This window comes from Netta rufina (genome assembly GCF_964035555.1).
Source record: "Netta rufina genome assembly, chromosome: 13".
Lineage (NCBI taxonomy): Eukaryota > Metazoa > Chordata > Aves > Anseriformes > Anatidae > Netta > Netta rufina.
This window is the reverse complement of record NC_140136.1, coordinates 9,545,617-9,573,575: the sequence shown is the minus strand read 5'-3', so window position 1 is coordinate 9,573,575 and position 27,959 is coordinate 9,545,617. Positions and strand designations below refer to the sequence as shown.

The following is a 27,959-nucleotide window of genomic DNA, read 5'->3' as shown; positions in this document are numbered from 1 at the left end:
AACACTCTGGGTAATTGTATTTTCTTGTATAAACTGCTTTGAAATGCACACGGAATGGTTATTAGTAATATAGTTGTGTAAGACCCATTCATGTCACTTTTAGACTTCTTATGCTACCTCATGCTTTGAAAAGTCCAAGTGCCTGGTGGTTACTGCCCAAGTGTGAGGGAAAGAATTTCAGAAAAAGTATTTTTAAAAAAAAAAAAAAGAAAAAAAAAAAAAGAAATTGTTTCGTAACACGAGTAGAAGAACAAAATTTATCGGAGAAGTGCAAGAAAATGGGGGCGAATCTCCGAGCGTTACTCCAGCCCTCTCACTACACCTATGGCCGGAGTCTTCACACCTCACCCCGGGCAGCCCGGGCAGCGCTGTGGCCCCGTCGCGCCTCACCCTGCGGCACCAGGGGGCGCTGCCGAGGGCCGCCCCCCGCCGCGGGAGGCACCGCCCAGGGCGGAGGCGCTGCCGGGGCTGCCCGGGCGCCGCCTGATCGCGACGCGGCCGCGGCTGCGGGCGGTTGCGCGGCCGCGAGGGGCAGCGCCGGGCCGGGCAGGGCGCAGCTGGGAGCGGGGAGCCGGGGGCGGCGCGGCGGCAGCGGGCGGCGGCGGCAGCGGCAGCGGGCGGGCCGGGGGGAGGGAGGAGCGGGGTCCTCGGCGCGCCCGGCTGAGGTCACTCTTTGTGGCTGCGGCTCGCAAGATGGCGCCGGTGCTGGTGGAGAAGAAGCTGCTGGGGCCGGACGGGCCCGGCGGCGCCGAGCTGCCCAGCGAGGAGGAGGAAGGGCAGAACCTGTGGTGAGCCCCCGGCGGAGGGAGGGAGGGAGGGGGGCACACGCGCGTCCTTCGTGCCCCGCCAGCCGGGCGTGCCCTGCCTGTCACGGCGGGGTCCCCCTGCCCCGCGGCGCCGCCCCGGCCCTGCTGCGGCGGGCGGGAGCCCCGAGCCCCGAGCCCCGGCCGTGGTGGAGCGCAGCCCGCAGCCGCTGCCAGGAGCTTCCCGGCCCGGGGGGAAACGGGGCCGGGATGGGGGCACGGCCGGCGGCTGGGTGGTGGCGATCGGGGGGTTGTGGGAGGGGGCCTGGGGGGGTCGGCGTGTTGCTTTTCAGTCAGTTATCTGTTTAAAAAGAAAAAGAAACGCGTGTGAAATGCAGGAATGGATTGTGGGAAGAGTTAGTCATCAGCTGGGAAGCACTGCTGAGCCGTAACGTGAGCTCCACTGCGGGAGAGCAGCTTCGGGAGGCGTCAGTGCCCGTGCTCTAGGTGCCACAAAAACTTTCCTCAAAAAGGTGGCAGGCTGCTGGGGAGGCCTTTTATTGAGATGAACTCAAATCTTTACCTGCAGCAAGCCCAGTTTGTAAATAGAACGAATGTGACTGGATTGGTCCGCGTAGATCTGCTGAGCTCATCAGCGCTGTCAGACGAGCGGTGCGGTGCGTGCTGCTGCCTGTGTGCAGCGTGTGCCTGTCAGCCTAATGAGGACGATGCTCCTTTTCTAGGTCTTCGATACTGAGTGAAGTTTCTACCCGGTCGAGATCTAAATTGCCCTCAGGCAAAAATATTCTTGTTTTTGGTGAGTAGCACATGCAAGTGTGAGGGTTTTCTTCTTTTGGAAGAAGCAAAGCATGTTGAAAACAATGATGTGAACAAATTGACACATCACTTTGTTAAAATTAGCTTACATAATATGATCTATGGCATTCTTGTCTTCAGGCTGGTGGATTTATTTTTTTTCTGGTTTATTCTGTTAGTTTTACAAGATATATTTAAATAAATGGAATGTAATACTGAACAATGAAGCGCTTCTTTCTTATTGTTGTGGTATAAGCTGCTGGATTCTGCTAGAACGCTTAAAATAATACAGTAAGTGTGGTCCAAAAATATGCAAGAACACTTCTGATTTTCTAAGCGTGTTTTGAAAGTCTTTTCTACAAAGTTAAAGTTAATTCTGAAATTGTCTTTTTTCTTTTTTTCTTTTTCTGTACAAACTTATTGGCAGGTGATGATGGTTCTGGTAAAACCACACTTATGGCTAAAATACAGGGAGCAGAGCATGGCAAAAAAGGAAGAGGACTGGAATACTTATATCTAAATATTCACGATGAAGACAGGGATGGTAAGTTTATTTTGTATGTAATCTTTTTTCAGTAATAGCTGACAAGCTTTTTTATAATTCCGGTTTCATCAGTGCATTTTGGATTACGCCCAAGTACCTAGTTCCAGTATTATTGGGTATGTTTTATAAACTATATCATTTTCTTAAGTGAAATGCATTTTATGTTTGGACTAGTTTCTCATTTTCACCCATTTCACACTTCCCCTATGCAAGAGGCGAAAGTACACTTGAGCTATTGATATAGTTAAGGATCCATCTACTTTTAGGGTAGATGTTTCCTGCTGTTGACTTACTAGTAGATATGTTAGTAGATAAGTCAGAATTAGGATTTTATTTTCTCAGAATGGAGCTTGTCTCTTTGTCCCTTGTATTTCTTTTTGTTGCTGTTAACGATACGTCTTTTCTAGTAGATGGGAGGCAAGAGACTGATACAAGCAGGTCTAACAATGAGAATACTGTTAGGATATTGTTAGGAAGGCTAGAGACAAGAAGAAATGAAGAGTGAGCTAATAATCCTCACTCCTAAGTCTTCCTCTGCCTATCTCATTTTGGGCAAAATGCTGGACCTTTTCATGTTAGTTTCCCTCCCCCAAAACTGGGAATGATGGTCTTCCAACTTGTGACATTCTGATTTTCCAATGCTGAAGAGGAAAGCACTGATGGTGGTTCATCCATCTTTCCTGAAGAAAGATGAACTGGATAGATCCTAGAATGGTATTTTGGAAATGGAAATGTACTGCATAAGTGATTAAGTACCATATGTGTCTGGTTGTTATGGAGATTGATCCTGTGGTAATAAACTGTCTTCAGATACTAGTGAGGCACTGTTAGTACATGAGTACATTGCCTGTGTCTTCAGTGGCCACCTGACCTTGCAGTTCCTAAAAATCTTGTGTGTTGTAATTTTCAATGTTGAGGCCATTCTTCGCTTTTTGAGGTTCTTACTGTACGTGCTTGCTCCCTGTGTATGATTGTCTTCTGTACTGCGTAAATAGTTCAGGGTGAAAAGCCTGCCGGTAGGGGTGTTAGGATAGCTTGTGGCATCGAGCTTCTTGCTATTGTAAGCAGGCGATTGCTGGGTGTGCTATTCTTACTGGTGCTATTAAACCTCAAGTATGTCTCCACTCTGGAACTATTTTGGGTCTGTTTGTGAGTATCTCTAAGTGATAAGTATTTGAGGTGATTAGGAGAAGCTTGTCATAAGAACTCTTGTACCAGTAGCAGGAAAAAATGAGACCTTTTAGTTTATCAGACTCAGCTGCAGAATTCAGATCTTTGCACGTCCCTTTCATGGTTGTGTTAGGATCTAATAATATCTGCCTCTTTCCTTTTTGTCTCATTGGTGTCATCAGCAAGCAAAATAAATAGCAAAGTAGGTCAGGACCTCCTGGCAGGCAGAGTTAACTCTGACTTCTCTGCGACGCACTTGGGTTCTTTAAACTTGTTGCATGGTGTGTGTGTGGTCAGACACAGATGTGGGAACAAGCCCATATAATTGTCCCACAGTTCTTGGAAGTCATAAAAAATTGAAGATAGGTAATCAGGAGCTTACTATCACATACCCATTTTTGAGGCTATCTGCTTTTTATTATACCCCAGTCTCTGAGACCAGCAAACCACGAGGATTTCCATGGGTGTCAAGCCAATCCTTGCGGATGAAACTAGTGGAATAGTAGAGTCAAGATCTTGTCAGCTCCTTTCCCAGATGCTGGAAGGCTTCTTTGCTTTTTACCTTTTTTCTCCTCATTTCAGAAGAGTTTATTCTTTCCGGGTAAAATAGTTTGGTCATAGTGCCAAGTTATTATCTACCTCCCTTTGGAAGTCTTGAAGGAAATCTTCTGTGTTGCTTCTTATTTCTACCTCTCCCCCTTCCTTTCCTGTCTCCCTCATTAAGGGATATTTGAATCTGGCTCCTCCTTCGTCCTACGCTTAAAGTAGAATCATAGAGTTACTACTTCATGCTGGCTCACACAGGGTGCATAATTTAGTTTCCTTTTTGTCTTTTCTGCTAAGAAAAGTTACACAAATTTAAGAAAAGTTAAATAAATTTATAAAAACACTTTTGGTTTCGTTTGTTTACGAACCTCTGTGCCCGATGCAGGTGTCCACTGACTTGTTTTCACCATCGCTGCCTGTTTCTTGGCAGTGCCTCACAGCTAGCTTGGATGCCAAGATGCATGTCACCACTACCTTGGTAATTAGCTGCTTCAGTTCTGTTTCTGCCAGATGTTAGTTGTTCAATGTAACATGCACTACTTTGGTCCCTACGTCTCAGGATAACTTAGAATAAGTCCACTACTGAATCTCTGCCTGAAAAATCTTCTCCTTAGGGTACAATCCCCAGTTGTGCCTAGGCTAAGGCATTTGTTCAAGAAGAGGCTTGGGGACGCCTGACAAGCAATCCTGAGAGGATTCTCCTAGATCATTAGCCTCAGGTACAATATCTTTGGAGCGTATGGCTTCTACATACATGACACCTTAGTTCATCTGGATGAAAGCACTTAGAATGCTAACTGTAGAATTCACATAGAACATTTAATAACCTTGGAGCTCAGGCCCTAGATTCCTCTTAGTAGAGTTTCCCAGGGATGTGCTAAGTCTCAGTTTCTTGCCTTACTTTATGATGGGCAGATGTCTTGTGTCTGTGCTCACTTTTGAGAGCAGAGGGTCTTAATTGGTAGGATATAAAGGGGGGTTCTGCATCATTTTGTTACAGGATACGTTTTTCTAGAGTAGCTTTCAGAGTGTCTTATGGTCAGAGTTGAAGCGAGGATGTGCAGCAGTGGAGTGAGGCAAACTGTATCAGCTGCTCAGGTGACTGGTTTGGTAGCAGTGATGTCTGGGCTAGCAGGCAATTATAAACACCGTGGAGGTTTTTGAGTTGGACTGCCTCACAGTACAAATGCAATAGAGTTGGCTCTGGCTGTACCAAACATGCAGGTGCGGTACAGCCCTTCTGTTGTGGTGCTCCTCCTTGTAAGAAAGTCAAGTAGTCTTGTTTCTTTGCCTCAGGTTTGGACTGGCCTCAGTCACACCATGCACACGTTCCAGTTGAACTGGTTGTTCCAGAGTGAGCCAAGTGCTGATGGTACACTGGTTTCCAATGGGAGACTTTTTTTTTTTTTTTTTGTCAAGATCTTTAAAGTCATTCTCTTGAAAATGATTTTTTCACCATTTTGCTTCTCTTTACGGCTTGGATAAGGGATATGATATCTAATTACCACTGCTACGTTTTGAATAAATACAGAAGATGTAGTTGCAGTTCACAGAATCAACCATCTACAGCAAAATTAATCAGAGATGGGAAACTCTTTTCAGGGCTCAAGGGATAAGGTATTGACAGGATTTAAAATGTAATCTTGGCAGCTATTTTAATAGTCTTTAGTTAGCAACACCTGTTATTCCAACAGGATCTGATAATTGTTTGCTCTGTTTCGGTATCTCATGTCATAGGCGTTACGAAAGGTCCAGTTAACATTTGCATCGGGTGACTAATTGGGAGCTTGACGCGGTGCTGACAAAGTTGAATTTGCCGTCAAGTCCTTGCCAAATTGTGAACAAGCAGTACTGTATTTTTAAGTGTTTAATACTTATAGTAAATGTAATTGCCAATCCGTACCTGGTGCTTGTCTTTCTTTGTAAGAAAGGAGGAAACCTTTTATTTTCCTATGAAGCTATCTTTAACAGACAAACAAAAAAACAACCATCGTGTGCTGTGAGCGTTAGGCTTTAGGCTTGCAGTCACCCTGGCAGATGGATTTCATCTGAGCGGTAATTCTGCTGTGTGTTCTAGTTCCACTCTATTCTAGATGTTAAGTAGAAATTAAACCCTAGGACAAAGGTGTTTAGTAAACAAAACCTTTGTAACCTTTAGAATTTGGCTTAAAATGTGACTTAAAATCAGTGAATTAAGGGGTTTGTAAATTTTTGTTGCTTACTAAGATGTGAAAGTCTTTCCTGTGACTCTCACAACAGAAGAAGCTATCAAAGTGCTGTTGAGAGTTTAAGTTTGCATAGATCGCGGATAGACTTAAGATAGTTCTTTAAAACTTTGCATATTTGCTTCAAGAAGGCATTGTGCTATCAAATGTCTCCTAATAATCTGTAGCTCATGGAAAGCCCAAGGAGTTGTCCACTGGTAGATTTTTGCTTCTGGGAATTCACAAAGGGGTGCAGGGGTAAGAGTCCTGAAGAGATATTTGATGTGCCCTTGTGATTGTGCTCACATTGTGTTCTAGCTTCACTTACTCTTTTCCAAACTTTGACCAGACTTTCCTTCAGTCCTTAGAAGCCTTCCAACAGCTTTCAGTTCGTGCATCCAGTGCTGTGAGATTCCTTGCTGGTTATCAGTGAGGCAGTCTGCTGCAGTGGGGGGAGAAGGCAGGTGAAAATAATTGCTGCATGGTGTATTTCTTAAGTACACAATAACGATTTTGTTTACTGCAAACAATAGCATTGAAGTGCACAATTGGAAGTAAGATATTTAAGTTAAAAACATGATTTTTGGGCTATTTGGTGATGACTGATGTTTGAATAACTTAGGATACTCTAGGAGTACTTAAGCAGGAGCATAACAGAGATGCTAAAGGAAGATTGCCCACATACAGCATCTTGATGTAATCTAGGCTGCTCAGAGATGTTGGAGACCTTATTAGCAAGTGTTGTATGTGTATTTCTGTGCTCATTTCTCCTTCCAATCTCTCTAGTCAAGTTTTTGCCTTTTTCTAGAGACAGTGGTTTTGATCCTGATGGATTCTTATGTTATGACCTGATTCTTAAGATAGGCCAGCCACAGAGACTGGATGTAGTGTGTGAAGCTGAGAGGTTTGGAGCACATGACAGGGAAATACAGGGGGCAACAAGCTGGAGGAAAAAATCAACCCTGCAAGCCCTGCAGCAGTTTTGAAAATATGTACTCTACAGTGACTGGTTTGCTGATCTAGTACATAATAATTCATAATTCACCTCTCATCTGTAATACTTGTGGAGAACCATTGTTCTCTCTGGACAACTGTAAGAGAATGGAGAGTATTTTGGAAGAGATAATAGGATGAGTCTAGTGGATAGAAACAAAGGGAGTTGGCTTTTTTTTTTTTTTTTTTTGAGGAGAAGGCTTCTGAGGATAATATAATTTTTTATTTATTTTTTTTTAATTTGAGGAGAATTGTTTATCCAGAGTGCCTGAAGCATGGTTCCTAGATGATGCTCCATTTTTTTATTTTTTTTTATTGCCAAAGTTCATGTTTGGGTCCAAAATTCTCATGCCAGCTGTCTGTTCCAGCTGATTATTTCCCCTCGTGTTTCAACAAAAATTCTTCAATCACTATCAAAATGCTGTGGGGAGAAACACAAAAACTAAAAACCAAATCTTTTGTCTAGTACTAATTCTACAAAGAGGCTGTAAGTTGAAGCCAATGTTAAGTCACTGTGAATTAGGAGCATATAGCACAGCTTTAAAGTTTGGTAGGCTTTATGTTTATCCTGTGTTTGGCTCCTCCTACTTCTGTGCTAGAAACCAAAGCTGCTTATTGCTTGTATCTTGTTTGCAGCTTATTTTTGTTGTAAGATGTCTTCAGTATGTTAAAACAGTGTCTGAGGGACACTTAGGGCTTCCCAGCTGAGCGCAGCTATACTGTAACTCTCTTTAGAACTTGGAATTACATTTGTGTTATGTGTATCCTTGATTTACTTGTAATACCCGTGCTTAAATTGAGGAGTGCTGTGCAGTATCTAGAAACTGTTGTGTCAGCTGTCATTAAGAAAAGCCAAAGAACAGAAGTTACCTGTTAAAAATATTCTGAACTAAGAAAAGTCCTCTCAAATGGAAGCATCTGCCAAATAACTTGGGCATTTATATATGTTCCTGAGTTAAAAGGTAAACCATCAAGATCTGCTGCTAGCTGGGCTGTGGTCTTTGATGCACACTCCTCTGTTTGCTTACAGACTAGCAAAGCAACAAGTTGGCATCAATTGAGCTTTCAACTGTGCCTTTTCTTTTCAGATCATACCCGCTGTAACGTTTGGATTCTGGATGGAGACTTATACCATAAAGGGCTATTGAAGTTTGCTGTTTCTGCAGAATCCCTGCAAGACACCATAGTGGTCTTTGTCGCAGATATGTCTAGACCGTGGACTGTTATGGAGTCTTTACAGAAATGGGCCAGTGTCTTGCAAGAACATATTGATAAGCTGAAAATTCCTCCTGAGGAGATGAGAGACATGGAACAGAAGTGTAAGTGTTTGTGCATCCCTATGTTCTTGCCCATTTTTCTTTTCTTTTTTTTTTTTTTTTCAACTAGCTTTTGCCACTTTCTTTGGTAATGATAAATTTCTTCAAATTACTGTTTCGAGAGTGAGCAGAGTAAGAATTGCTTTGAAGTTACAATGGCAACTCAGATTTGAATAGACTGTTAGGCTTTAAAAGAACTCTCAGGATATTGCTGTGCTAACAACATTTCAGGTGGATTAATTTTCTATATTCCTTGGAAAAATGAGATTTTGATGATTTAATTTTTAAAAGGCTGTTTCTTAAGCTAGCTATATAGAATCACTATTTTAAAAGTAGTGACAAAGTTCAGTAGCAAAGTGCTTTGCTTTACTGTGGTATCCTAGCCAGGTCTCATTCTGTACTGTACTTGTCTTCTAGTAGGTCTCGTTGCCCTCGATTTTCATGAGCCTCAGACCATGATCCTGGTACATTTCACTCTTGCCATTCCTACCCTGTGACACTAGGAATGTTGTATAAATTAGGCTTCTTTCCTGGCATATCTGTGGCAGGAAAGAATTTGGCACTAGCAGTCGCTGTTGCAGTATTATTTTCAGCAGCCTCTTTTCTTTTCTAAACTAGTTTTGAGAGTTTTTAGGGAGTTTTTCTGTATCCATATTGAATTACTCCAAAGTAAATTCCTTCAGTGGAAAGTCCTTAGCAACATGTTCCTTTTTCAACTCAATTATAGATTCAGGCTGGTTATGGGTGGTTGTTGCCTTTTTTTTTTTTTTTTTTTTTTTTCTTTTCTTTTCTTTCAGGGTTGGTTGCTGGCTGCACTGGAGTGTTTAAACCTTGCAAATACTGTCTAGTAGCTTCCTCAGATTCACTTTAGGGAGCACTGTAATCTGTTTGGCATGTGGGCATTCAGATGTATTTGTATAGCTGATCTCCTTTCTGAATGTTAAATAAAGCTTTCCCAAAAGGGTTCTGCCTACAGCATACTAGTTAAAAGTTTATACTTAATGATTGAAACCATCTGGGGTTTGATCATCAGGCTATATTAAAAAGCAAAACAAATATATATATATATATATTTTTTTTTTTTGGAAGGGAAAAAGCATTATTTTGGGGGGAATGGGAGGAAGGCAGTTCTGGTCTCAAAATACAGCAGCTAACCTGATTTGCATTTTTAAGAGTCACATGAAACTTCATGGCAATCAAAATAAATCTGGAGTTCTCTGTGCATTTGAAGTTGAATTTTGAAGAGAAAAAATGTTTTCAGCCTTCGCTACGAGTGCCCCATGTGGAGCAGCCAGTTAGAGTTGTGGCAAAGCTTTGGCACCGTGCTTGGAGAACTCAGGAGGCATTCCAGTAGTGCTGTCTTGGAGATTTCTAACTGGAAGGACCTTAAAAATTCCTAGTTTCTCGTGCTCTTAAATAGAGTTGAGGGAAAAAGAAATTTCGGGATTTGTTTTACACGCTTGTAGGACTCTGCTGCCATCGTATGGCTGAGCAGTGAACTTCAGTCCAATATCATGCAGGTAGAACAGGGGCTGCCTAAATGTCTTCTCTTCCAAAATTCCCTCCTGCTTCTTTTCATGGTTGCTGTGCAGGAGAGTTGCACCATCTCCAGTGCATGTCTTCTAACTTCTTGCAGAACTTAAAGGCCAGATGTGAGCTCAAAACTTTGGTCACTGTAACTTGTAATTCTCTTAACAGCAAATTGTGCCTGAGAAATCCCTGTTATAGTTGTGGCCATATTAGCATAGCTGCCTTGAGAATATAATGCATGCATGCCTGAAGAATGCTTTGTGACTACAGTCCTCAAAAAAGTCTACATCAGCAAAGCTTTCCTTACTAAAATCCTCCTGCCCTATGCTTTCTGAGATATGCTGACACTTAGAAAGTAGAGAATCCACGGTGTGGCAATAGCCCAAAGTGGAAAAAAAGGATGATGAAGCACAGCTGTAAAGTGGGCAATGAAAACACAGGGACAGGGTGCAGAGTGAAGAGCTGTGTTAAATTCGTGCCAGTAAAGCCCCAGTGCAGCATAACACTACATGAAGGCACGTATATATTTCTTGATTTCAGCTTATATGACCATATGTTCTTATGTTTGATTCTAGATGTAAATTGGGCATGTGGACCAAGCTGGATGTCTGCAGTGCTCCCACTAGCTACTGCGCTCAGCTGAAGTAATCAGTAGTTGCTGTTGACTGCAGGGGAACATTTTCAAGTATCCATGTGAAGTGTTGCTAGGTTGTTTCTCCATCACTAGGATGTTATTACCGGCTTCCAGAAAACCTTCTGTTAGCTCACCATTCCTCACAGAGTTGAACTTTGGACTGCTTGTCTTGGCTTTCAAGGTTTTTTTTTTTTTGTGGCCTCTCTCCACCCAGCCTTTTGTCTTGTGTTTGCACGAGTCAGTATCTTGTGATAAGTGTTCAGTATCTCATGATACTGACTCCTGGCTCTGCTGGGTGGGTGACGCTGGGCTCCATCTGCTTCATGGGAAGCCTTTCCTTTGTGTTAGAGAGCTTCCAGAATGGGAGACAGGACACCTGTATGGAAGTAACAGGCAGCCTTGAAAGAAACTGTTTCTTTCTGAATTATTTTAAGTATACAAAGAACTGAGTTGTCTGCACACAGCCCTATCACTGAGCTGCTCTGCGGAAATGCCTTGCTAAAAGCTTTGCTAGTGTGAATTTAAACTGTGTCAATTCCGATGTTCTAGCTTAATTCATATTCTAATTCTGATAAATCATTGCTTGAACAAGACATTAAATTACTTAAGGGAAGGTCAATGTTTTGCTTCCGTACTTACGTCAACCCAGCAGAAAAACAACTAATAAAAATTAGGAAGTGCAGAACTGAAATACACTTGTAAAGTGGTTATTAATGGTATTCAAGATACTTGCATTCAAAGCCAAAGGCTTCAAATGCAATAATGTTTATCTGAGAGTTAAATAGTGTCCCCTGCTCAGGCTGAATTAGTTTTTTGTGCCTTTTTTGTGTCTTAAATAGAGCTGAAGGAGTTGTTAAGCTAAAGCTAATGTGGATTATGTGGAGGAGAAAATGTTTATAGCTTGCTTTAAAGAAGGGAGAAACTAAGGGTTTATGTGGTCTGTTTGGATGCATGATGAATTTCAGGTCCGTTAAAAGTCTGAGAGTGGAGATAAAGTGAGACAGTAACAGTAATAATGGGAGGTAAGGAGAAAAAGTATTAAATGTCTGTGAGGCAGAGATGCGCTGTAGCAGAAACGATCTTGTATTTCTACTAGAAATCATTGCTGAGAGGTAGTCTGATAGCACGTGTGATGCAGGTTTACTTGGCTTTAACCAGGCTAAATGTTGAATGGGGCTCTGGATTGAATGGGAGTCTTGAAAAGTTGTTCAGGAGCCCGTCGCTAGCTGGCATGTGAACCACTTGAAGTAGTTGTGCACGGAAGCAAGATCCAGTAGGTCGAGCTTTGCAGCACTGCTTTTTCCTGCTCTCAGCTGTACTTGCTCAGCAGATGCCCTCTCTCAGTGGAGCTGGGCGTGTGTTCCGTAGCCATTCCAGCCGCCGTGAGGGATGGATGCCAGCCTGCTGTCTGTCTGCCAGCACAGCAGCAGTCATCTCCACGGAGCCGTTCTGTTGTTTTGTTCCCTCGTGCGTGGCTCTGCAGGGAGAGAGAGGCGCAGCCTTGCTGGTGGCAGCTCTGCCGTGGTGGTGTTGGGCCGGAGCAAAGAGCTGAGAGCCTCAGCGTTGGGGTGCTGCTGGTGTCCTGAATGACGGCTTGTATCACGGGGTCAGCCGTAGGTTTCAGGGGAGGCTTTTCCTTCGCAAACTTTGAGGGGTTTTATATGACTAAATAACTCTGTAAACATTTGTTTTCTCCTTTGTTGTGACTGAAGTCAAGCAAGCCAATATTGTCTGATGATAAAGCTGTAGTAAATTGAGACCAGTATTGCCAAATGTCCTCTCACATCTGATGAAGGCAACAAGGTTTATCTGAAGGATTGCAGGGGACATAAATGGTACTCTGTGAACTGCTGAAATATACTTGACTTCAATAGTTTTTGTTTGTTTGTTTTCTTACCCTGAGCTAGGAACAATCTGCTTGGCTGATTAATGAAATGAAAACTTTTTTATCATTTTCTCCTTAAGTACTTTGGAATTAACCAGCTTTCCACGACAGTCAATAAGCACATTTAATGTGCAGCATATATAAGGGAATAGTTTACATTTCCAGTTACTGGGTGTGAACCAGTACTAGAGGAAAACATCTCTTTAAAATCATTGTAGTTTCTTCTCCACCAGAAGGCACTGCCTCCCCAGCTTTAAAAGTAACTGGATTCAGTGTTTTGTTTTTTTGTTAATTGGTTCCTGGGAGATACTGAATTGATGGTTGAAGTCCATATTTAAAGGTTTTTTTAAGCTTTGCTCTGGACTTGAGCTCTCTTGTTTCCCACAACAATGACACAATTTGATATTTCTGGTGAAAACTGTAGATTGTGCGGCTTGGAACAGGATTGTTTTTTCTGCTTTGTGTTTCCTTCCACATCCTGTTCTGTCAAAGAAATGTTCCTTATTTTGGAAAGGTGCGATGACCTCATACTGCAGGCTCTGCATTACAAACTTCTGAGGCTGTACGGGTTCCCAAACCTCAGATATATCGGATGGCCCTGTCATGTGGCTGCACGTACCGAACAACAATCTCTTTGTCAATGTGCTGGAGATTCGGAGCTTTTACCAAGAGTTCTCCTCACTGTACATGCAGTCTGCTCTCACCATAGCTCTAGTGATGCTCTGTGCAATAAAGGTGCCTTCACAGAAGCAAGTCGTGGAGCTCTGCGTGCCCCTGTGCTGCACGCTCCCCGTGGCTCAGCCAGGAGGCGGCCTGGGGCTGGGGTGCGAGGCAGCACCTTCAGGATGCACCGTGCTGGGGCAGGTTTGCTTGGGCTCTCTCTGGCTTTCATCCTCAAAATGGACATTCAGGGACTAAGTTGCAGCCCAGCTTTGATAAAGGACCGTGTGGGTCCCAATGTGCCTCCAAAATGGTGATAATACTATTTCTTAGGCACTTCAGTGTGTGATAGTATTTGCTATTTTGGAACATTCATCCACAGAATAAAAGCAGAAAACACATCTGATTTTCTCTGGACTCTGTGGTAGTTTTGCAGAATGTAATTAAGTCTGTTGAGATAACATTTACAAGTCACTGAGTATGTATTTATGCAGTGTATATTTTATATTTCTAGCATTTGGCTCGTGTAACAGAAATGTAGAGTAACAGAAACTTAAACCGAGTAGTATTTTCTAAGTTTAGTACAATACAAGTGGCTGTTTCAGCTTGGTGTTTTCTGTGCCCGTTTACATTTTCATCATGCGTTCTTGCAAGACCAGATGCAAATTGCACAGAGTATAGGTTAGGTTGCTAAGCTAAATTTACATTTTCTTTTGGGAACTCGACTATAATGAAATGTATTGAACTGACAAATGTGCATTTGTGTATACCATAGCTCTTGCAGCTAGTTTTGCTGATGTGTAATGGCCCCAAATTGCATTTGATTTACCTTGTTGTAAATTCTGGGGGACGAGAGTTGTGTTTGAAGGGGCAGCCAGGCTTGAGCTTTTACTTTGTGAAGGTTTCTAGGTAGGAATAGATAAAATTACTTTAGGTCATATTAATTCTGTTTTTCTTAAACAAACAAACAAACAAACAAAAAACTAGTTCCTTTGTTTTGTCTTACAAATATCTCTATAGTTATAAAGGAGTTTCAAGAGTATGTAGAACCTGAAGAAGGCTACCAAGGATCACCGCAGAGAAGAGGCCCTTCTGGCCAAGAGGATGAAAATGTTTCTTTACCACTTGGAGAAAATGTGCTGACTCACAACCTCGGTATTCCTGTGCTGGTAGTTTGTACAAAAGTAAGTTTCTAGTTGTGTTTGCCACTGTGGAGAAGTTTAATTACTCGACACTTAGAACCTCTGCTTTATACAGACATGCTGAATTAATTCTAGATTTCTTTTAAAAGTAATTTCCTGACGTCAGTATCTATTTTTAGTTTTGCAGAAGGGTAATAACCTTATTTAGTTATATGATAATTAGTTTATCTTTTGTTTTATTGTTGGCATTTTAGAACAAAAGGATGAGAGTAAATGTCTTCAGAACATTAAGGAAAACGTAGACATGTACTGGTATTAAATTTTTTACTTTTTTATTATATACTTATATATATTTACTGGTAATAATTTTCTTTATCCTTTTCTTCCAGTGTGATGCAGTGAGTGTACTAGAGAAGGAACATGATTACAGAGAAGAACACTTTGACTTCATTCAGTCACACATTCGTAGATTCTGCTTACAGTGTATCCTTTCCTCTAAAGAGATTTACTGAAATCTGGAAGCAAGAAAATTATGTTTTAGTGTTGAATTGTGCATAAAATCAATCTGAGAAATTGCACTTCAGAATTGCTTGGTATTTAGGTATTTATTAAGTAGCGTTTGTTGTTTTAGAAATGTCTGAAGATGTATAAAATTAGAGTTTTGAAATTGTGCATGGGATTTTGAGCTTTTCTTCTTTTATGAAAGATTTGTCTTTTATTTTGTAAGGTGTTCTTCTTTTTTGGGTGGGGTTGGTTTTCTTTGGTTGTGTGTGTGTTTTTTCCTTCTGTTGTTGCTTGTTTGTTTTCCCTCAGAACTTACAGTTTTTAAGAGCCTGGGAGAGTAGGTAACTTCTGTGTATGTCCCCCCTTCCTTTCCCCAAATGCTAAATGGCTATAGCTTTTGCGTTTAATTACTTCTCAAATGTAGCTCTAGTAGATACGTGACCGTTAGACCTCTGTTTTAAAATTACTAATGTCATTTAAAACCTGTATCTTAAATGTTTTTCCTTAAATAAGTAATCAGATGGAGCTGCCTTGATTTATACATCGGTTAAGGAGGAAAAGAACCTTGATCTGTTGTATAAGTACATTGTACATAAAACATACGGTTTTCAGTTTACCACACCTGCCTTAGTGGTAGAAAAGGATGCAGTTTTTATGTAAGTCCATTGTAAAAAACAATCTGAAATCATATTGAACTGGTCATATTGAACTCTACACATAGATGAGGGATCTACATCAATTATTTTGGTACATTATGTTTTTAAGCTGGAAATTGAATGTGAAATGCTATGCTAAATTTAACTTAGGTACTTTAAACAAGTATCTTTGTTTTCTTATTTTTTTTTAATGAGCAGAAGGTCCACATTGCAAAAGTAGCCTTTGAAAATAATATTCAACGAAATAAATGAGTTTTTAGGTGTTGCAGTTTTTAGCCGTTTTTCATATCTGTGATATACTTCTAAATACCTCTTTTCATTATTTATTCTTAGTCTTGTTTTAAACTGAAGTGACCGACTACATCTTTTGAGGGACTTCAGTACATACCTGTTGTACTTCCAGCAAATCAGAAGTATCTTTCATGCACCACCTTTTTGGTTTTGTTACTTTGGATAAAAGATAACTGGAGTATACAGGCTGGTTCTGAAAGGAAAAATAAGTAAACCTGAATGGCTTGTAATGTTCAAAATGATCTTGTGTGAGTCTTATGAAGCCATGGTTTAAGTAAGTGTAGTGCATATTACTTGAGAATTCAGCTGAGAATTAGGACTGACCTTGGCTAAGACTGCCTTGTTTAGGTAGCGGGCAGTAAACGATTGGTCTCTGTAGACATATTTTCTGTGGCTCAAAAGGCAAAGCTTTCCTTCAATTCTTTTTGTAGACCTGCTGGTTGGGACAATGAAAAGAAAATTGCCATTCTACATGAAAACTTCACAACAGTGAAACCAGAAGATGCATATGAAGACTTCATTGTAAAACCTCCTGTAAGAAAGGTAGGAAAGGTTGAACTTTTCCCTCCGCTGTCCTCTGACAAATTAGTTATTAACAGCCAGTCAGGCAAACAGTACAATGTTGAGAAACTCTAAATCTGTTTTATTTTTTTCCTGTATCCAAATGTGTAAAACATCAGGCTTTCATTTTCCACTAGCTTGAGATACTGCAAGCAAACACTGCAGTCATTCACTCTAGTGAATCAAAGGCAGTCCAAAAATATCCATTGCACATTAACCTTTCTGGATGTTCCATGCAAAAATGCTTTTTGAAAACAGAATACTGTTCTAAGGCTTCAGCAGTTTACACATACAGACACGTAACTGAGGCTATCACGTAGCCAGAAGACTTCACAGTAATTTCAGGTTTTGTTTCTAATAAGAAAAATATTTTTTTCAACAGTTAGTCCATGATAAAGAGCTGGCAGCAGAAGATGAACAAGTATTTCTTATGAAGCAACAGGTAAGAATGGAAGAATTAAAAAAAAAAAAAAAAAATCCTTACTAATAAGATTTTACTTGAAGTTCTCCATTGATGCCTTCAGTTTTCTATTCCTTTTTTACTTTACAAGACGACAACTTCTCAGTTTCTCTTCTCACATTTGAATGTGATTGTGAAATAATAATTTTATGCATACAATTAGAAAATATAGCCACTCGTCTTGGCAAACTGGAAGTATGATCAAAACAGAAATCATTTACATTCCAAAGGAGAAGAGTAAGAAGATCATTTGAAATTTCACAACATACATAGGTTGATCTGTAAAATATAAGTACTTGAAAAACATGTCTTAGCGTTGCAGATTTCTTAGAGCTGGAGGCTTGAAAGACTTTAACGTGTCAAATTTGTCCATGCTGTATCTTGTTATTTTCTTATGTTTATAACAACAGCTCTATTTAAAAAAAAAAAAAAAAAAACCCTCCCTAAAAACAGATTTCTTTATAATTGATTATAAATATCATAGAGGTTGCAGACTTGAGTATCTGTGGTTCTGGCTTGTAGTTCTGGAATGGCTGCGTAAGAAAAAGGACTGAGGCATGTTTTTTCTTTATAACTAGTGGTATTTCCTCTAGTAGTAAAGTTTGGAAGTATATAAATATCAAAGAGGAAGTCTATAAATATAAGAAAAGTGAATGATGAAATAAATTAATGGTTAGTCAGCTTCAATGTATTTTATTCCTTTGTAGTTTCTGGAAAATAATTAAAATTCCTAATATGTTGTTTTTGCAGTCATTCCTTGCCAAACAGCCAGCAACGCCTACAAGAGCATCAGTAAGTAGATCCAAGAGAAGAGTAGGAGGTGTTTTGTTCCTTTCTAGGGAAAAGGGAATGATTCTAACATGCAGAAGCTCATTTTATAAATGTAGCATGTAATTACAGATACATAATCTTTCCAAACAGTGGAAAATGCAGAAATATATGGCGATATTTTATGATGTTGCTTAAAAATTACGTCATTCTAACTCACTGTGGAAACATTAAAAATATGTGATAATTTTTGAACTGAAAATTTCCTACGCTGATTCTTTCTCTTAGTGGAGGCACGTGCCCAAAATAGCCTGTGTTGATATGAATATATTTTTTCTCCATTGGTAAAAGTGCCAATACAAAGGTTAAAAAAGTAATTTGTACGCAATGTTGCATTTGCTTTATGTAAGTAGTCCGTTTAATTAAGTGATTTGGAATTTTTTAAGGAATCTCCTGCAAGAGGGCCTGCAGGATCCCCAAGAACTCAAGGCAGAGCTGGACCCGCCAATGTACCCAGTGCCTCACCAATAACATCGGTTAAGAAGCCAGATCCAAATATTAAAAGTATGAATAAGCATTTTACTTTTTTTTTCATGTGGTGTTTCCCTTAGAAGAAACACTCCTCTTTTGCAGGAGGACTCTGGAATTTATTTACTAATGGTATAGTGTCAATTTAATAACAAGAATGAATTTATGGCGTAGATGCAGGGTTTTTTTTTAGTTTTGTTTTATTCTTTGTCATTTCTGTAACTTGAAGTTGAGTTCTGTTATTGCCAAGCAGTGGGACAGAGTTCAAATACATTTATTGTTTATGTTGCCTAAATATATTTATTATATAAATCAGTTGGACTATTAGAGTGGAAACTGCTTTAAACTCCACACAGGTTTATACTTGATATACTTGATTCTGGAATCCACAATTAAACCTGTTATTCTACTAAATCCTCTCCAGAATGTTACTTTCTCTAGTACCTGAAATAACTTGGAAATTGCACCCTTCCCCCTTCTTCAGCACTAAGATGGGAATTCCCCATTGTTGACTGGTGCCTTTCCTCATAAAATAGAGCTCTGCGTTATTGAATGGTTTTTCCTCTCTGTGCATTAAGGAAGTAGGTAGGACAAAAATTTGTTTTGAATTGCGCACTTTAGTACCATAGTTCACTTACAATGGATAACTTACTGAGCGAATTCCAGATCATGGCATTGCTAAGTTCTGGTTTATGGAAAGTAGTGCAGCATGAAAGACTGTTCTAAAACTTCTGTGCAGTTTATTTGTAAATGGATTTACAAATCTTTAAGTTGCACCATGATACTTTACACTTTGTTTCTTGGCTTTCTACATTTAGAAAAAGCATATGGGTACAAATGTTTAACTTAACATTTTGTGTCCCTCCATCCCAGAAGAGCAGTAATGTGTTTTCAGACGTCTCTGACTTGGCCAAAGAAAGCAGAAGGACTAGTGGCTTAAAACTGAGCAAGGGAGAGACTTTCCTGTATTTGAGTTTTATTTCCTTGATTGGTAAGAGTGTTAGATGTGTATGGAAAAAATAAGTTCTATCATTAACCAGCATTAACTATTCTGTCATGTTTATGTTTGTTTTTTGTTTAGATAATGCTGCAAGCGAAGGTGTTTTGGCAAGTTTCTTTAACAGTCTCTTGAGCAAAAAGACTGGTTCTCCTGGAAGTCCTGGTGCTGGAGGAGTGCAAAGTACAGCAAAGAAATCAGGTATCGGATCTGTTACTGCAGTCTGTTCCTGTATTTTTAGTACTTTATTTGGTCCTCATTGGTCTAAATGTGTGTATCCTTTAAGCTGTTAAGTTAAGTGGCAGAGCTTGACAGATGATACAATGCCAAAATGTGCAGTCTCTTAAAGGATTAGATTACTGCAACTTCATGACTCAGGGCTTCTGTTAAACTTGCTGTAACTCATCTCTCTGAGTGAAATTGTACTGCTGGGATATAAATGACATCTGATTCTTGATTGTATTCAAAAGATGCTAATATTTTACATTAGAATTCCTTGCCTTCCTGACACTTAACTGCTGCTTGAAAGAAATGTGTTTTATTGGGTTTAGTGTGTAGTTTCCAATCAGATTACTGAAATCTTTCCAGAGTTCAAGATTAAACAAATTGCTTGTTATGGCAGCTTGAGGTTATCCTGTTGTTAAGTATCTACTATTTGATTGTGATCCAACCCAACTTATAACTGATTGAGTGGATTTGTGTATGTGTGTGTGACTGTATTGTATGAGACATTTACTGATGAGCAATTACACTATTTTAGGTGGAAATAAGAGAAACCGTCAGAATAGTATATAGAAAATTAGGTGCTCTAAAGTGTATGGTTGTTCCACCCAATATTAGAAATCCACTTCTTTGTTGATTACTTAGCTGTTCCTTTTCAGTATTGGCATTCCCACCACCACTTGTATTAAGGAGCTTACTTCCAGAATGATTTCGGTACTAAGTTTTTGGTAGATGTTCTACTTCAGATCTCAGACCTGTGAAATTGTGAGATTTAAAAAGAAAATTTATACCAGACAGTGAGGATGTAACTATTAAGAGGTCCTGAAACTATCTGTGGAGTCAGTGGAGAAGAATTTTTTTTTTTTTAATTGGGAGGAGTTTTACGTGACATTTCATACCCTGAAAGCTCAAAAAATGGCTAGAATTTGACTTAGGGTAAGTCTACTGTATTTTTCCCCTCCATTTATAATAAATTTTTCTAAATCTCCTAAATAGATCTTATTACATTTATTTACTAAAAAAGTAAAAACAAAATATTTGTGTTACATTCTCACTTTATTTGCTTAATATAATTTTATCTATGTTACAATCACACTTACTAATTTCTGCCTCAAGCTAGAGAGCCCTCTTCATTTAAACACTGAAGGGCACCCCCCGCTTCATCCAGAGCAGCATCATGCTCTTAAACTGTCCTACTTCTATAAAAACAGTTAGACATAATGGTTAGGGGTTATTTCATCCATGTTCTTTACTTAAAGGAGAATCAGTTATGAAGTTCCTGACTGGTGATGAAAAAGAAAAGAAACAAACTTGGAAATAATAGATGTAATGTCATCTTTCCAGGAAGTCTGTTCCAGTTCTTATTTTTTTCTTTCTTACAGTCAGCATCTCTTTATCTCAGCACTGTTTGTCTTGCTCAAGGGAGACAGAGATCAGTGTATCCCATATTTCTTTGCAGCAGTCTTCTGAATATTTAAAAACTGTTAGCATTTGTCCTGTGACTCTGTCTGGACCACAGAAACAGACTTCTGTCAGCCTTTCCTCATAGGGCATATCTATGGCTCTGATAGTTCTTACTGTTCTGTGGACTGCCTCCTCAGAAGATCTGTTAATTTCTATGCTCAGAGAGGAATACAGTGCTTCAGACAAGGCTTTGTCAGCCCTAAGTAGGGGTAACTTAATCTGTGTTACATATTGTGCTCGTATTTAGACATCTTAGCGTGATGCTAGGACTTTTTGTCTGTATGATATTAATCAGGATTTGTTACAACAAAACAGCAACTTTAATGTAATTTCTGCCTCCTAATCGTATGTTTGATAGTCTGTATCAAATGACCTTAGTATTTCCAAAGGCGCTGTTTTTTGCTTCATCGTCGTTTTGCATTCTGTTATTATGCACAGCATTGACAATTTATAGAAATAGCTTTTTACCTCCAGTCCTGTCATTTGGAGTTCTTTGTGGTGTCTTTGAGCATGCTTGCTGGCATATCTGATAAATTCAACAGTTGGACAGGGTAGATTACTAGTCACTATTTTTAAACAACAATATGGATAATTAGTGGGTTATTTTGTGGGTGTGTAGTTCATTTTTCTGAAATACCAAGACTTCTTTTTTCTAGTTTATTTACATGAAGGTTGTGTGAGATGGTATCAACTATTCTCCCTTCTCCACAGGAGCTGTTACCCTATGATAGAAAGAAATCTTGATTGTCTTGACACAGCTTGTTGGTAACAGATCCATGTTATTGTGCTGCTAGGCTGTTTGTAAGCGTCTAAAACGTCATTGCAGTTTCTGGAGAAATACTAGAGTAAAAACTAACTAGTTTATAACGGGCTCTCATCTTGCAGTCTTCTAGAACATCCTGTGTGTTTCGAGAGTTTTCAAAGATGACTAATGACTGTAGTTTTCTTTTGCCAGCATTAACTTCTAATTTAAATAGATGATTCCTCTCCTGAGACATCTAGAGACAGCAGCCATATCAGTTCTTAACTTTTTTGTGTTGTTAGACTAAATTAGACAACTTATCCTCTAGCCTTCTGTTTAGAGTTCATCTCTTTTCCCTGCTGGTTTCTTCTTCATTCATTGCCATCATTGGCTTATTTTTCTCCAACATGAGTGGTTAGAATTTTATGCAGCACTCCAGATAAATTTCACTGTAGTGCCTGCTGCAGCATCTCTCTTTGCTGAAAGTACGTCTGAATGATCTCAAGATCGCGGTTGGCTTTTCTTGGCTGCATCAAGCTGGCAGCTTGTGCTCGTCCCCTGACTTTCTGAACAGAACAGTCGACTTTCACTCATGAGAGAATATGCCTGGTCCTTGTCAGCTGATGTTCTCACATCTTACATTCAACTATGACATAATTAAACAGTACTGAGAAGGTAAGCACTCCTTTGTATCTGAAGAGCTCTCATTGTGTTTATAAGGCACCCGGTGTTGGTGATAAGATTACTTGCTCTTTTGTGGAGGAGTTCAGGAGGATATTTTAAAATGACTTGTGGGATTAGGAAGTCTTATTTATGGCAGCCTGTTCTGTGTGAATAAATGTACTGAAATGATCTTTGTGGAAATTTTAAGTGCTTAACCTAAACTCTTTGAAGAAACCTAAGTTTTCAGAAGGTTGCCACTGAAAACATTTTGCTTGAACGAAACCATCCGTTTCTCCCACCACTATGCATATCTTGTGGTTAGAATTTCGAGGTTATGGTAGGTTGAGGGAGACATTACAGATTTCAACATACTGGTCAGCCGAACTGATAGGTTTATGAAGTGTCAACTCTTATGTGAGAGAACTCTCTCAAATGCAATGTCATGTCTGTTTCCATGCTGTGCAACTTCACATGTCCAACATGCTTTTATGTTGCTGGACTGTCTGTTTCCATGTGTAAACCTTGATAACTCAAAAAGCTTCAAATGATGGGTTCTGTGCTGGATTTTTTGTGCTGGATTTTTTTTTTTTCTTCATGGACTTGTTGGTATAAAAAGTTAATTTATTTGTATATACAAGAAGATGCTTCCACGTTCTAAGGTTGCATTTACCCTTTCTGTGCAAAAGGTGAAGAACTAGGGTTCTTGGCTCTCACTCCGTTCTGGGAAGGAAAATGCATACAATTGTATAGCACAGATCTAATTGACTAAGGCTACTACCATCTTGGACAATACTCTTGTAGGGAAAGTGAGAGCAAATATCAATTCAATTTATAATGGAGAGTAAATTTTCATTTTCTTAATCACAGCTGTATATTTCTTCTCGGTTGAAAAGTGACCACTTCTGGTGGCACTAAATGGGAGTATGTGAACCTACATGTCACTGAATAGCTTAGCAATGGCTTACTTGTGTAACATGAGGTAGTTGCAGGAGACAGCTGCTTGGTATTATTTTGGAAAATTAAGGATTCAGTTCATTTGGCATAAAAATGCCACAGTTTATGTTTAGACCTACTTATATCTGAGAGGGTTTTTTTTTCCTGACTCAAGGTGCCATTAGTCTACAAAGGAAGTTTTTTGTGTTATAAATATGTTACAGTTAATTTACTATTTTTTTATTTTTGTTTATTTACTGATGCCTTGAATAGATCCGATTAAGAATACCATGGCTTATGATTAGAGTTTAAATCTAAAACCTTTACGGTGATTAAAGGTAGCCTTTTAACTTAGTTATGTCTTTGTACTTTGGAAAAAACACTTAAATCTCTAACAGTCAAATCTTGCCTTCCTAATGTTTTCAGCATGTACCCTGGAAAAAATCCACCTAATATTTCACACACATTTGAACTAGAAAACAGATGCTTGTTAAATTCTTTGGCTATGTAAGGAAGCTGTACATGGTTATATAATCTACTTTTTGCCTAAAAATATAGATTTTTAATCTTAAATGCTGGTATGCTTTGAGCATTAGAATATAATGTTCCAATTTTAGTGATTAATTTGTCAGTGGGTTTGTAATTTTCAGAATGAGGGAATTAAACTGTAGTTCAGTTGGAGAATTGTTAAAAAGCTTTGAGTCTAATATAAAAATGTAAGAAATGCTGTTCCATGAAATACTTCAGTGTGTCTGGTTTCAATTGAAGAAGTCCTTTGAAATGATGGCTCTGAGATATTAAATGAATATGCAATTCATGTCCCCCTTTTTAAGGGAAACATTGTCTGCAGACATAAAAGAGTTAGTTGTTTAATACTGAAACATAGCAAGTATGACCAAACAAATGTGATTTTTGTAGCAGGTGTCCTACATACCTCAGAGAGCTTGTGGTTAAAATCTGGGTTTAAATAAATTCCTTGCTGTGTGTACTAATAATAGAATTGTATACAGTTGATTTTTATAGAAAAGTCTATATGTGGTTGTTTTTAAAATGTCAATTGCTCTAAAGTATGTCACAGATATTTTGATGCTTAGTTTTTCTATAATTCAGCATTTTGTCTCCTTAAAGTGAATCAAATCTTGGTTTTTATGTAGATATTGCATTGCATTTACTCAGGCTCTGTTCTTGGGTAGGTAGGGAAACAACAAGCAATTAAGTACTATATTGACATTGACAAATGATTTTATCAATAATTGTACTCATCAGTAAGAACATTTCATTGAAATGAGATTGCATTAACCTTGCCTTTTTTTTTTTTTCCTTTTTAGGACAAAAAACAGTTTTGACAAATGTTCAGGAGGAATTGGATAGGATGACTCGCAAACCAGACTCTATGGTAACAACAAACTCTCCTCCAACAGAGAATGAAGCTTGATAGCACTTAAAAACACATATGTAAATGACCAAATAACTATGTATATTGATCTGATAAGACCAGGAATTTTCTGCTATGGCAGATGCTATCAGTTTTCTTGGGGCAGGGGAAATGAGCTTACTATGTCATTGCCTTGTCCCAGTAAAAAGTGCACATTCAGGAAGTTTGCATATAAAATCCCTCAGTATAAGATAACCATTTAGAGTTTATATAGGGCAATTCTTTTGGTTTTTGAGGTAAGCAGGTGCAGCTGCATTTCCTGTTGTGAAGAGCACAGAGAAGTAAAATGCAGAATTCTTACTAAAATAATACTACTGACTGCACAGAAGACAAGGAAGAGAAATGAAATCTTTCAGAGTTACTGGAATTGGCTACTCATATGTTTGCAAATGCATTAAATACTTGGAAAGGTGGTGGTGGTGCTGTAACAGAAAACTAATTAAGTGAAAGAAGCCTGGGCAGGGAATGGAGCCCTAAAAGGGGAAACAGATTTGGGTCAGTAAGAAACTAGAATGTTGGATTGACTGGAGAGGAGCAATGTTGTTAAATCCTGTGTTTCACATAGGGTAAATAATCACTGTTTTAAAAAGACTACTTTACATTGGAGAATTCCAGGCCAAACACTAAGCATCATGGGAATTTATTCTTGTTATAAGTCTTGTTTTAGTTTAAAAAAAAAAAAAGTCTAAGTGTGGATGCCCTTGCTGGTGTAGCTGACAAAGGGAGAAACTATAACTTGTTTAGATCCAAGTGCCTGGCACAGCGTGTCTTTAGAAGGTGCTTGAACTTATTGTGCACTGTAGTACAAACAGTCACTGTTTGGTTTTATTTTAAAGTCGGTAGTTTGGCAATTTGTATTTAATTTTAAGTCCTGTTTTCTGATAGCTTCTGCCTTTTTTACACCAAGAGGCTAGCCTATGAAGAATGGTGGGTGACGTATCATTTTCCCAAAATGAAATGTGCTACAGAACACTCAGTATTTTTTTCTTACTTTTTGTAACTAAATATTAGCTACTAAGCTAAGATTGATTCCTGCCTTACACCTGTGGAAGTTGTTAAAAAAGCTTTCAAGGCCCTTGTTCCAACTACATCTGCTGCAGGTGCAGCCAACTCCAAATCTGAAGGTAACCTAAAAAGCACGAATGTGTAAATGATGAACATAGTTGATAACTTGTTTTGCATTTTTTTAAATGTAGCATTTCATTTGGAAAGATGGGTTGTGGTTGTCCCCGTTGCTGTAACGGAGCTCTGTCTATGGTCACATAAAACCATCATTCTATAAAAACAAACGAAACTGCTATGGTTACTGAAATGGCACTTTGATTTTATGTACGGTATGCTTGTTTTACATGTACACACTACCATAAATTAAAAATACCAAGCATATTCTGTGCTCTTAATGTTGAAGGGAAAAACCACAATTTGAATTATGCAGAGTTTACTTTTTATTGATATGAACTTGTTGTACTAAATCTGATGTCTGGATATAACTTCCCTAATATATACTGTTACTTAAATATACAGAATTAGTTTGACCACTAACACAGTACCGGATGTTAACTTCAAATCCTATGTTATATCAAGAGGCTCTTCTTTTAACTCTGTCTAAGCATTATCTAGGAAGCTAAGAGTATTTACTTGCCTCTTTGACAACCGTTAACATAAGCATGTTATTTGTGCCAGTTTTTTGTTGAAAATATTTTTTTACTTTTTTTTTTTTTTTTTTTACTTTTTTAAATAAAAGGTATGACCTGAAGTTATACAATTGTCTAGGTAACAGACTAAGAATGTGGATAGCTGGTGGATATACTTGCTGGTGTAATGGGTGCCAGTTGCAAGTTACCACACCAGAAGTAATTACACTGTCCTTCTGACACTAAGAACTGAGATGAGAAACTAAAACATCAAAGGCATGGCAGGAAAATTGGAAAAGTGTGTGATTGTAATGGGATAGAGTTTGAAAACCTCAGTCTGAAACTGTATTTTTGCCATCTAACCTGGTAAGCACTTTCTCTAGCAATACGGCTAAAACAATTGAAGTACTTTCTGGTTTTATAAAAATATTAAATATATTTAAATTAATCGAAATTGATAATGTATGTTAACCTATCAGCCTTGCAGAAAGATGCTTCTGACAAAACAGAAACAGATTTCCAGTTTCTGATTGCAAGTGAATGCTCCTAGTTTATTGAAACAGTTATGTAGCATCCTGTGGTTGCCAAAGTCTGTCAACTTTGGTGAGCTGCACAGTTGTTCTTCTGGTGTCTTCAAGCATTGGAACCAAAGGCCAAATTGCAAACAGCCTTTACATTTTCAAGTGGAACTTCATTTTATTTGCAGATACACTTGTATGGTAGACTGTTTAAACTATTATACGACTATATTTATATGCATTATAGTGACTGCATCTACTGTTCATGTTTAAACTAAGAAAACAAAAGATGAAATCATTCAACTTGAAGCAAATATAAAAGTTTAAAGATTGGCCCTCCATAAAAATGCTGTGGTTATGCTGCTTGATTTTAAGTTTGCACTTTTTTTTTATTGGCTTTTAAAAAAACTGTTTAAACTGAACAGAATTTCGTATTTTATTTAATTTAACTACGTTGAAAGTGACTGCTCTGTACATCATGAACTTAACAATATACATGCTGTAAATGAAAGTTCACTGTCCTGTATACGAAGGGTTTTGTGTTTGTTTGTTTTTTTTTTTTTTTTTTTTTTGGATTTTTTTTCCACCTTACAATTAGGACTGCAGATGTATGAAACAAACCTTAGTCCAGTTGTATGGCTTTAACCAGGTGCAGTATGCAGTCATGTGGAATCTTGCTTTCTAGTGCTGGCAAAATAAGGACATCTTTAATTACTGGCTTCAATAAACACGAATCCAGACTGCTTTATGCTGTGATTTTTTGTTGTTGTTGTTTTTAAGATCACCTTTCTAGAGCTGTTTCTGTGAAGAGGAGAAATAAGTTGGCTTGTATGGTTGTGTTCAGGATGGAAAGTAACTGTAGTTACAGCTTCCTTCTTGGGAGGTCTTGTAGCAGCCTTTGCTAATGCGACTCCTCTCTAGTGTTTAGAGGTTTACTTACCTTGTGCAAGTAAAGCCAAGTTAGTCTAGCTAGGTTTGTAGAGAGGCATATTAGCTAATAGTTTACACACAAACAGTTACATTTGCAGAACTGGTTTTGGTACAAGTAATTTGTTTTGTGAGGCTAGAGAAATAGTTGTATGTTTTCCCAGGTTAAGATGTATACAGTCTAATATAATTGGTGCAATATTATATCCAAGCAGAGCATTGGCCCTAAATTTGAAGGATTAAAATTCAGGCTATCAGAAACTTAACGAGTAAGTTGCTTGAATAGTGTAAACGTCTTCACTGCTAACAGCAAATCTAAGTTTTCTCTCTTTGGTTGGTGTAATGAGTTTGTCCTACTAATTAAAGAAAGAGAAGACTAATTTAACTGGGATTCTTCTTGTTTACTTCTTTGTTACTTGAACTGGATGCCTGTATATTCCCCGGCATAGACCAAATTTCTAGTTCATTAGCGT

The 27,959-nt window shown here is 38.8% G+C and overlaps 1 protein-coding gene across 1 annotated transcript; it reads left to right on the top strand.

Annotated features, from left to right (window-relative positions):
* The first annotated feature begins 599 nt into the window (after positions 1-599).
* On the top strand, positions 600-27,315 carry DYNC1LI2 (dynein cytoplasmic 1 light intermediate chain 2). Its single transcript, XM_084294771.1, has 13 exons — positions 600-788; positions 1,487-1,560; positions 1,987-2,103; positions 8,105-8,335; positions 14,062-14,225; positions 14,573-14,666; positions 15,208-15,343; positions 16,066-16,177; positions 16,578-16,637; positions 17,406-17,447; positions 17,870-17,987; positions 19,033-19,149; positions 24,301-27,315. Exons 1-13 carry the CDS (start codon positions 694-696, stop codon positions 24,405-24,407), a joined length of 1,467 nt encoding a protein of 488 aa, XP_084150897.1. The 5' UTR covers positions 600-693; the 3' UTR covers positions 24,408-27,315.
* The last annotated feature ends 644 nt before the right edge of the window (positions 27,316-27,959 follow it).

What these genes read in the sequence shown, in the direction of transcription:
- DYNC1LI2 (XM_084294771.1), top strand. Translation starts at nt 694, where the DNA reads ATGGCGCCGGTGCTGGTGGAGAAGAAGCTGCTGGGGCCGGACGGGCCC. An exon ending in TCACGATGAAGACAGGGATG is followed by an intron (nt 2,104 to 8,104) that starts GTAAGTTTATTT and finishes TTTTCTTTTCAG; the next exon opens with ATCATACCCGCTGTAACGTT. An exon ending in TGCTGGTAGTTTGTACAAAA is followed by an intron (nt 14,226 to 14,572) that starts GTAAGTTTCTAG and finishes CTTTTCTTCCAG; the next exon opens with TGTGATGCAGTGAGTGTACT.